Source organism: Prunus mume, linkage group LG3 (assembly GCF_029339155.1).
Source record: "Prunus mume cultivar Tortuosa linkage group LG3, ASM2933915v1, whole genome shotgun sequence".
NCBI classification, from domain to species: domain Eukaryota; kingdom Viridiplantae; phylum Streptophyta; class Magnoliopsida; order Rosales; family Rosaceae; genus Prunus; species Prunus mume.
Window position 1 is genome coordinate 7871888 of NC_142700.1, and position 11553 is coordinate 7883440.

Consider the following 11553-nt stretch of genomic DNA (forward strand, 5'->3'; position numbering starts at 1 on the left):
TAAAAACAAAGAAAATAAAAATTCCTGATTAATTATCACATTTTCATGATCCACCACCTCCCCAGCTGATGTCTACCCGCTACAATCTCTATCGTCTAATCACAGTGCTTTGTTTATTGTAGGTATTAATACCACCGTAATTGATGCAATATATTTTGGATGTGGTTTCTTTCTCATCATTACCCGGATGTATGTTCTACTTAACCATCGAAGAAGGAACTTCGTGGAAACAGTAATAGTTCTTGTTCATGCAGTTGCATTCATAAGAGGGTATCTTTCATATTTACATTTCTTTATTTGCACCTTTCAACTGATCCGAATAATCTTTGATATATAATTAATGAAAGATGTGATGTACTTAGTTATTACTATATTCATAAGCACGTTGTCTTTGTAAGAGAACTGGCCATTATGGTCATTAAGCCTTCAAATTTCAGCAAAACATATTACTATATTCTATGATTATGTTGTCTATATTATTATAGTGCCATACATTCTATATTATATATTATAATAGTGCCATGGACTACTTCGCATGCAGCCTCCAAATGCATGAGGACTATAAATAGAAAAGAGAAAAATAAGAATATGCTTGTTTGCCTAAGCTGGAACTCAGTTTTAAGTTCCTTCATTGAATATATATATATATATATATATATATATATATATCAGTCCCCTTCTATTGAGGGATCTCTCAAATAATTTTATTTGAGGGACGCCCTTTAGGGTACCTTACAATTTTTTTTCCCAATGATCCAAACCATCTATTTTTTAGGTCTTTATCCATAGATCATCCTTACAAAAAATTAGACAAATCGGAAACTGTTTCGACATCCAATTGTGTCTTACAAAATCAATGAACACAGTGCTTCAAGAAAGTACTAAAATTTCAATAACTCAATTGAGTAGTCAAATGATATCGGATTCAAGTGATTTTTTGTATAGATGATCTTTGAATGAGTATCTACAAAATATACGGTTTAGATTAGTGAAATACAATCTTGAGTGGGGCCTACAAGGGGTGTCCCTCAAATAAGCTTATTTGAGGAATCTCTCAATAGAAGCTCTCTGTATATATATATATATATATATATACACAATCACATCATCACATGGACTTTGCAGACTCAATTTCAACAATCAATTTTCTCTTTATGCGCTTGGCTTGACTCTAATTATTTCAACATCTACATATATATACAGTCGGTTTGCGGTCACTTTGTGGCTCTCTTAGGAGAGAGAGAGAGAGAGAGAGAGAGAGAGAGAGAGAGAGATAACTTTTGATGTTATTGTTGGAACTTTTGATATTATTGTTGATTTGTCCCCAACCTCCCCTTGAATTTTTTTCAAACCTTTCCTTCTGTCACCAAATTGATAAACGCATTAGATGACTTGTGGTTCCCACACCATACTCTTCATTTTCACCACCAATATTTAACACTCGAATCATTTTCAAAACCCTAGCAAATTACATTCTATATCATAATAGTACCAATGCACTATATATGTACTTGGCATGCAGACTCAAATGTGACCATTGGATGAGTACTCTAAATAGTAAATTGAGCTTAGACCCATAAAATTCATTTTAAATCATCTACAACCCTTTTCTTTAGTTTTCTATTTAAAATACCCACTTTTTTCAAATAGTAAATTTGGCTTACACCCTTCAAATTCAATTTGCCGTACCTAAAACCCTTCACTTTTTATTCCTATAAATAATACCCAATTTGTATAAGTAAAAACCCATAACTAGGATCCAACTCAGCAAGTTACCTAATTAAGCATAAAATCTGATTTATTGTACTTTTCAGATTCCAAAAATACCCCCAACTAAGCCATTATTGCATTTTGTATATTAATGTAGGAATCAATATGGAAACAGTTTTTAATTGGATTGATAGATGTTGAATTTGGAAAGATCTCCAAATGGTTGTAATGGATGTAGGAATTAATTTTGAAACATTTTTGAAAAAATTTAACAATAAATTCAAATTTGGGTAATCGTTTGTTTAATAAAATGTTTATGTTATTTTCTTTTTATGAATTATACATGACTAATAATCCACTTTATAATTGTTTATGAATAAAACTGTACATACTAATTATGTTGAAAAAATAATGTACCTATTACTTGTTTGTTTTATGAAAAATATAATTTACCTAGTATGAAAAGTGTACATAATTATCTATTCCAATATACCTACATTATATGACATCCAATATACCTACATTAATTTTAATGTACTTACAATTAGGATTTAGGTATTATATGTCATCCAATGTACCTGCCATTTGAATAATATACCTACTACGAATAAAGTACCTATTATTTATCTAAAAAATGTACCTATTTTTCCTCTCCAAATAATGTACCTATACACATTTATAGGTATATTGTAAAATAATTTACCTGTGGGTAAATAATGTACCTATATTTTTTTTATAAATTATTGTGTACCTATTTTTAATTATGAAAAATATACGCAATTACAAAGTAACTGACTTTGTTTTTTTTTTTTGGGTAAATAATATACCTATATTTTATATGTATATATTTATATTATATTTTTCATAGGTACATTATTGGATATGTAATTTATAGATTTTTTTTTTGTTTGCAATTTTAGGGGGCGAGATGTGAGAGGGAATGCCACTTAAAAGAAATGGGGTGATTGATATACTATTAATAGGGAGTATATTAATTACAATTATGGCCGTTAATGAAATGCTTGAAATAAATTAGAAATAAAATATGAAGTTTAGTTGTAATGATGTAAAAACATAGAAATACTACGACCTATTATATTCTACTGGTCATTTAAATTTGAAATTGGGTTTTACACATAGATTTATAGAGTGATGGGTATATGTCTACGAAATAGAAAATGTAGGGATCTATATTGGATAAGCCCTTAATTATACTCGAATTAGGTGAATATGAACAAGAGACATGCATAAAACAATTTAGAGAGTGATTATTATTGATGAAGAAACATGCAGGTTAGGCAAGCTGCTTATTTGCTTGGGCTCATGCATAATATGCTGCTAATTAACACAAAGTCATGACTCTGGAATTCGTGTTGCTCTCATTAGTGAAAATAAATATAAAATTACAGATCACAATCCCATATTCTTATTTCAAGGGTCCTTATAAATTATTTTCATGTATAAAAGTATAGCTGCGCAATTAATATTGCAATATCCTTATTCCTTCTCGATCCAGTAGCAGTGATCTATCTGGTGCGTCATGATAATTAGTGTTCATGCATAGCTGCACAGTCCATACGCACATGAAGTGCCTTTCTTGCACGCGTTGTTGCAGCTGCCGCAGTTTTCATTGTCCGAGTTCGGATTCACACACTTACCTTCGCAGCAAATCTCTGAGTACTTGCATTTCTTCCCACACTTGCCGTAGGCAAGGAAGCGGCTTCTTAGAGAAGTGCTTTTTCCGAACTGGTTTTTGGTTTCGTCCTTTGCATCAGTATTGTTTTCCTCGTTGAAGAATGATTCTTCTTCGTCTGGTATTGCAGAGAGAGTAGTGATGGCTGAAGCTATTAGCATGGCAAGCAATAGAAAAACCATGAAGCCTTTCATGATGTTTGTTTGGAGTGTATAAAAACAGAGAGAGAGAGAGTGAGACCGAGAGAGATTTCTAAAGGTGCTTAGAAGATTTTGGGATGGAGAAGCATGTAGGCTCGGAAAAGTATAAATAGAGAAGAAGAATGTGAAGGCGGTCTAAAATTCGTAAAATCTTTTAGCGCGGCTTAGAGAGATTAGCGGTCGTAAGCTGAGAACATGGGAGTCTCAGTGAATCCCTCATCACTTTGTTAATTTGCTGTATCGTTTGGAGACTTTTGGCCCCATTGTCAAACAAAAACTCCACACTTGTAACACTAGCCGTCGTTTTTTATTTGACAATCGATATAAGCCACGCTTCAAGGCACTCGTCGAGGCATAGCAGTGGCAAATCTCCTCAGGTGTTTCGCAGTTATCACGCTTTGCGCATGCTATGGTTTGTAAGATGCTTATTCCTCACGAAGAAGAAGACCTGGCAGATTTGACGAAGCCCATCAAATGCACACCCGCAAAATCATACCTTTCTGTTTTTCCGAAAACTGGCCCAAATATGCGATGGGTTGATTGTAACACCCCGACCCCAAATTTATCCCATGTTTAATTAATTTAAGTGGAATTGAGAAATTACCCATGGGATAAGGGAATTTTGGTCATTTTCTTACCTGGAAGGAATTTGGGAATTCCGGTTGTACCGTTGCGTAGAGCACGGTGAGATGAGTTCGTAGACATGTAGTGGGCTCGAATCGGAGTTGTAACGAGAGAGATATGGTCAAAAGAAGCTCAGTGGCATAATCGTAAATATTTGGAAGATGGATTTTTGGTTAAAAGACCGAACTGCCCCCGTCTCTCTCTCTCTCTGCGTCCCTCTCTCCCTCCTCCGTTCGCGACAGAACGGTGGCGGCCGTGCTCTCGTCCGCCACCAAAGTCGACGGGCGGTACCAAAATGACCGGCCGCCGTCCTCTTCCTACCCCAGGGTCTCGCGCCACCGCCGTGATTTCGCAGGAAAACGAGGAGAAAGCTCCGGTTTTGACAGAAACTTCGCCGGCTTCGTTCTCCGTCGTCCGGCCGCCATTTTTGGCAATCAAGGTATGAAAATTCATCCCTTCTGCATGATCTAGCTGATGGTTGGGTAGGATTTCATAAATTTTGAGGCTAAGTAGCTCGATCTACGGATTGAAATTCGACCGGTTTTGCGATCGCGATTCCGGCCACTTCCGGTCAATTTTTGGGGTAAGCCCAAGAACAAAAGTGACTCCAAATTAGGTGTATTACCTAGGGTAGGAGTCTGGGCTCACGATTTGGAAGTTTTCGGGCGATGGGTATCGCTTTGGACACCCATGCGCTGCCGGCGCGTGTGGCGGCGCGTGGGCACTGTAGCTGAGGGGCATTTTTGTCCCATTGTGATCCTCTCGATGTCACGAGCGCGTAGGTGTGCTCGGATCTCATTTTGGATACCGTTAGAGTTCCGAACGGATATCGCATATCGCGTATTTTCCGGGTTCGCTAGGTTTGGACCGTTGGATGGTCCTGAAATTATAATATGTTGATCTAGGTATTACCAGGATCGTGTAGGATTCGACGGATCATAAAATGGAGTCCCGGATACTCCGAAAATGCCAACCCTAGGGTTTTAGTGACCGTCCGATCGTGCGATCGTGAGCGATCCGACCGTCCGATCTGGACCAAACTTGCAGGACGTGTGTCCTAGACCTTGTAGAACCTATAGGAACTGTCGGATCATGATTTGGAGGTCGTGGGCCCTGCGGGCCTGTTTGACCAAGTTGGGTAGTTTGACCCCGGGTTGACCTCTAGACTTTCGTTGTGTAGTTCTATCATCCCAGGAGGGTTAGAATGACCTTAGTGACAGGTCTTGGGCGTTGTCGAGTTAAATGGTTTATATGCGGATTTAGGATTTTATGTTATGATTTAAATTGCGGAAATTATCAGATGCTATACCAGGGTTGAGGTTTGTTTAAGAGTAGAAACTATATTTTATATATTTAATTGTGTGAATGTATAAAGGTAAATAAAGCAATCGAATGTTAGCTTACAGTGCTATACGCACTACCCCACGTACCCCATATTGTGATCATGTTGAGGGTGGTGAGAATGTAGTCGTGCCCAGTGTGAGGTCGCACGCGTCTTTGGATTAGCCGGCGTGTTGGACTCATACGTGGCGGGGCCCCGACGTATGAGGAGATGTGATTGTGTGATGGTGGTGAGAATGTAGCTGGCCGGTGGTGAGAATGTAGCCGTGTGAGGTCGCACGCGTCTTTGGATTAGCCGGCGTGTTGACAGACCCTATACGTGGCGGTGCGTCCCGACGTATGAGGAGATGTGATTGTGTGATGGCTGGTGAGAATGTGTCGGTGGCTGGTGAGAATGTAGCGAGCCCAGTGAGGTCGCACGCGTCTTTGGATTAGCCGGCGTGTTGCGGACCCCATACGTGGTGGGTGCGCCCGACGTATGAGGAGATATGGTTGTGTGAGGGCTGGTGAGAATGTAGCGGGCCCGGTGTGAGGTCGCACGCGTCTTTGGATTAGCCGGCGTGTTGGCGGACCCCATACGTGGCCGGTGCGTCCCGACGTATGAGGAGATATGATTGTGTGAGGGCTGGTGAGAATGTAGCCAGGCCCGGTGTGAGGTCGCACGCGTCTTTGGATTAGCCGGCGTGTTGACAGACCTATACGTGGCGGGTGCGCCCGGCGTATGAGGAGATGTGATTGTATGATGGTGGTGAGAATGTAGCAGGCCCGGTGCAGAGGTCGCACGCGCGTCTTTGGGTTAGCCGGCGTGTTGATGCACCCATACGTGGCGGGTGCGTCCCGGACGTATGAGGAGATATGGTTGTGTGAGGGGTGGTGAGAATGTAGCTGTGCCCGGTGTGAGGTCGCACGTGTCTTTGGATTAGCGGCGTGTTGATGCACCCCATACTTGGCCCGGTGCGTCCCGGACGTATGAGGGGAGATATGGTTGTGTGAGGGCTGGTGAGAATGTAGCCAGGCCCAGTGTGAGGTCGCACGCGTCTTTGGATTAGCCGGCGTGTTGACAGGCCCCATACGAGGCCGGGTGCGTCCCGTCGTATGAAGGGTGATATTGTGATTGTGTTTGATGAGTTGTGATGGATAAATCCTAGAATATATGTATTTGTGTGGTGGTAATGGTTTATTTGATATTAGGAGCCAGGTTAGATACGAAAGAGCTACGTGTGGCTTGATCCCTCAGAAGGGCGTAGGCAGCCTGAAGTTACTAGGTGCAGCCACAGATTAGACCCCACTTAGGTGGTCTTATTGAGATTGGTTCGGAACTTGTTGTTAGTCCCAAAACTTGGTTGAATTGAGGCTTGTCTTGAGGACTAAGTGAGTGAAGGTGCGCGTGAGTAGATTTTGAAATTGTTATATGCATGTTTGATGCATTAAATTATTGTAAAAACATTGTGGGTAGTTCTGCTAGAATCGTTTGAAGGCCGGAGGCCATTTGTATAAATTGCATGAGATTATATTGTGCATGCTGCTGGTTGGGTTATAAATGCGTTCTATGCAGGTGGAAATTTTGGGGAAATGTTCAATTTACAGGGGAGACTCTGCGAAATTCCGGCAGAAAGTCTCATGCCCTTAATCCTCTCAGTAAACGAGGACGTAGATTTAAGGAGTGAACCCGGCATGGGTGTGATGCCGGGGTCTCCGCAGGGTTCGTCTCGGGTTCCGGGAAATTCGGGACGGGTCCTGTCATTGATAATAACAAAATTACCTCTCAACTTAAGATACAATTAAAGAAGAAATTCATCCAAATTCCTCCCATCCATAAGTTGAAAATTCATCCTGTGATTTACGTAACTTACAAGCACTGCACCAAATTGGAGCTTATATGACTTGATATTTACGGCATGCTTTTTATTCGTGTTGTTAATAATTCATGTTTATGGCATATGACAAACCAAAGAGACATACAGCTAGGCTAGCTAGTTTATTTTGTGTGTGTATGAAGAAAAGAGATCAAAGTATATATGGCTGCTTAACTTGGAAGCATGCAGGTTAGAAAGAGCTATAAATAGAGAGAGGGAGAAGAATCAATATATTAATTATACTCGAATTAGGTGAGTATGAGTAAGAAACATGCATAAAACAACTTAGAGAGAGAGAGATTATTATTGATGAAGAAACATGCAGGTTAGGCAAGCTGCTTATTTGCTTGGGCTCATGCATAATATGCTGCTAATTTACACAAAGTCATGACTCTGGAATTCGCCTTGCTTTCATTAGTGAAAATAAATATATAATTACAGACAGGTAGGTCGACGTCGTGTATGTATCGAAGAAAAGGAATGAGCTAGAATGTGTGTAAAGATTGGATTGATGGAGAAGCATGCAGGGGCTGAAGAAGTATATGTAGAGAGGCGTGAGGGCTGACAGTGGTGATCAACGTGTGGGGAATATTTGCATGGTTGGTCTAATTCAAGGGGCCGTACAAAACGTTAATTCATCAGTAAACAAACTTATGCTTCCGAAGAATATATTACGTATTCTAGAAATTAGGTGAATAAGAATAGAGAAATTAAAGCCTACACAAATTATAATTACAATTACAATTACAAATTAAAGCCCTATTACGATTCTTGGGCTTGTTTCCTAACTGGGTTAGCATGTCAGTATAATTACAATTACAAAAAGTCCAGACTAAAGAAAAGTTGTTATCAATATCAATTCAGTATCATTTTGACCAACTTTTAATGTGAATATATATATATATATATATTTGTCGTATGCTGTTTTCCTTACAACTAATAACTATAGCTAGCTACACTTGTCGCATTGTTTGATTTTATCTCGGGCGCCAATATAGACGTGAGTCTTGACTATACAAATTACAATTAAGATGCCAAAATGCCTTGCAACTAAATTCCTTATACGTACCAAACTGAAATGTATTATATAATAAAATAAATGTAATTGTTTTTATCTTGTTTTAAAATATAGGGAAGCTTTGTATGCAGGTACAGAATATCAGACACCGACCACAGTGTGATGATATATGCTTCAAATTAGATAAAAGAATATATATTTCGCTATGATAATTGGTTCTAGAAGTGTTTAGAAATTAGAATAGGTCTTCCAATATCACTAGGTTGATTGTTCTAAATTCTAATCAATTCATCACTGCTCTGGTTCTAGTTTGCTAGCGTATTACAAGCCCAACAACCGTCTTGTGCCCTTATTTATTGTGCTTTAAAAAAGACAACTTAGTTTCAAGTTCTCCACTCTATATATGCCAAATAAAGCTCAGAAAAAAAAAAAAACTCTAAAGGAACGGCTCCGGGAACACTTAACCCCTTCTTCTTCTTCTCCAGCGAGCCTCTCTCTACAACTGTTTGATTCCACAATAAGTGTCTTATCTAAGGCCCTTAAATGAGACCTTATCTCTTAACCATTTAATCAAATTAGTTCGTCGTTAATATACAACTAAAAAGGAAATTCATCCAAATTCCTGCCACCTATATGTGCGCGAGTTGGAAGAATAAAAAATAAAAAGGAAGAGGTTGAATCCTTGTGATATATTATATCTTACAAGTTACTAACATCAACAAATAATAAGAACTTTTTTAATTAAGGGATGATAATATTGATGATTCCTTACAAAAAACAATTTATTGGCAAAGCCCATCGAATGGTGACGGTTAGCTAGCCCTTATTCCTTGCAATTAATATTGCAATATCCTTATTCCTTATCGATCCAGTAGCAGTGATCTATCTGGTGCGTCATGATAATTAGTGTTCATGCATAGCTGCACAGTCCATACGCACATGAAGTGCCTTTCTTGCACGCGTTGTTGCAGCTGCCGCAGTTTTCATTGTCCGAGTTCGGATTCACACACTTACCTTCGCAGCAAATCTCTGAGTACTTGCATTTCTTCCCACACTTGCCGTAGGCAAGGAAGCGGCTTCTTAGAGAAGTGCTTTTTCCAAACTGGTTTTTGGTTTCGTCCTTTGCATCAGTATTGTTTTCCTCATTGAAGAATGATTCTTCTTCTTCTGGTATTGCAGAGAGAGTAGTGATGGCTGAAGCTATTAGCATGGCAAGCATTAGAAAAACCATGAAGCCTTTCATGATGTTTGTTTGGAGTGTATAAAAACAGAGAGAGAGAGTGAGACCGAGAGAGATTTCTAAAGGTGCTTAGAAGATTTTGGGATGGAGAAGCATGTAGGCTCGGAAAAGTATAAATAGAGAAGAAGAATGTGAAGGCGGTCTAAAATTCGTAAAATCTTTTAGCGCGGCTTAGGAGAGATTAGCGGTCGTAAGCTGAGAACATGGGAGTCTCAGTGAATCCCTCATCACTTTGTTAATTTGCTGTATCGTTTGGAGACTTTTGGCCCCATTGTCAAACAAAAACTCCACACTTGTAACACTAGCCGTCGTTTTTTATTTGACAATCGATATAAGCCACGCTTCAAGGCACTCGTCGAGGCATAGCAGTGGCAAATCTCCTCAGGTGTTTCGCAGTTATCACGCTTTGCGCATGCCATCGTTTGTAAGATGCTTATTCCTCACAAAGAAGAAGACTGGCAGATTTGACGAAGCCCATCAAATGCACACACGCAAAATCATACCTTTCTATTTTTCCGAAAACTGGCCCAAATATGCGATGGGTTGATAATAACAAAATTACCTCTCAACTTAAGATATAATTAAAGAAGAAATTCATCCAAATTCCTCCCATCCATAAGTTGAAAATTCATCATGTGATTTACGTATCTTACAAGCATTGCACCAAATTGGAGCTTATATGACTTGTTATTTACGGCATGCTTTCTATTCGTGTTGTTAATAATTCATGTTTATGGCATATGATAAAGCACGCTTTAAAAGAGAGTAATGTGTGTCGTTCATAATTGATATTTACGGTATATGAAAACACGCCTTAAAAAGGTAATTTGTGTCTTCTAACGCCGTGATTGTATATACACCGTGATATATATAAATATAAATAAATAAATATATATATATATTACGGACTGAGTATGTCGTAATATATTCATTTTTTTCTTCCCTAAACCCTCCAATATATTTGCAATCTGCTAAAAATATAATATTTTTTTTAATTTCCTATAATATCCTAGATCGACTAACAGAGAGGGGGTGATGTGCCTTATATGTATATGCCCACCACTATCTAGCACGATGCCTTTTGGGAGCTCACTGGCTTCAGAGTCATGGGAACTCTGAAGTTAAGCGAGTTGAGGCTAGAGCTATCCCAGGACGAGTGACCCACTGGGAAGTTGGTTGTGAGTTCTCAGAAATAGAACCATGAGGGCAAAGAGGGGAGCCCAAAGCGGACAATATTGTGCTACGATGGACCCAATCCCGGGGTGTGACATTTCCTCTTTTGTTTTTCATTCAGACCTGAACGTTCTCATCACTTCTCTTTCTCCATCTCTGTCTCTCACAATTTCTGGATTCTCTCTCACAGGTAATCAAGAACTTCAGCTCCTCGTTTGCTAGAAGACTACTATTGCTTGAGCCGTATTGCTTTGAAGCTGAATTCTCTATGACATTACAAAGGTACGATTCTCTAATGCCCTAACTCCTAATGCTTGATTATGAATTTTCTTATAGTTTAGAATCATGTTCCCTACTGCATTCATGTGGTTAGGAGGCCTCGTTGTCTTTAATTCTTGATTTATACCACTTCGCACATTATTTTCATTTTTCAATTTATTTAAATATTCATTGTTTCAAGCTCGATCTCTGTACGTCTTCGATTCAATGTTCAAATAACGTGCGAAGTGGCGCTCAACTATAGCTGCTCCACTCCGCCCACGCTAATGTGCGACAGATAACTTTTTCTCCACTAACCGTCAAAGTTATTAATCAAGATGCCTAAAGGTCTTGAGGACCAAATAACCATGTGGACAACCAAGAGACATACAAGCCACAGGGGCTAGAGAATGCGAGAAGCCATGGAACCGAGAGCGAAA

The 11553-nt window shown here is 39.2% G+C and overlaps 2 protein-coding genes across 2 annotated transcripts; both read right to left on the reverse strand.

Moving 5' to 3' along the window:
- Positions 1–3066: 3066 nt before the first annotated feature.
- Positions 3067–3683, reverse strand: LOC148918615 (uncharacterized). Its single transcript, XM_089049170.1, has one exon. The coding sequence runs from the start codon at positions 3595–3597 to the stop codon at positions 3265–3267; it is 333 nt and encodes a 110-aa protein (XP_088905296.1). The 5' UTR covers positions 3598–3683; the 3' UTR covers positions 3067–3264.
- Positions 3684–9152: 5469 nt separating this feature from the next.
- Positions 9153–9780, reverse strand: LOC148918616 (uncharacterized). Its single transcript, XM_089049168.1, has one exon. It carries the CDS (start codon positions 9683–9685, stop codon positions 9353–9355), a length of 333 nt encoding a protein of 110 aa, XP_088905294.1. The 5' UTR covers positions 9686–9780; the 3' UTR covers positions 9153–9352.
- Positions 9781–11553: the final 1773 nt, after the last annotated feature.

Bases quoted from the DNA above. Each gene is read 5' to 3' on its own strand.
- LOC148918615 (XM_089049170.1), bottom strand. From the start codon at position 3,597: ATGAAAGGCTTCATGGTTTTTCTATTGCTTGCCATGCTAATAGCTTCA.
- LOC148918616 (XM_089049168.1), bottom strand. From the start codon at position 9,685: ATGAAAGGCTTCATGGTTTTTCTAATGCTTGCCATGCTAATAGCTTCA.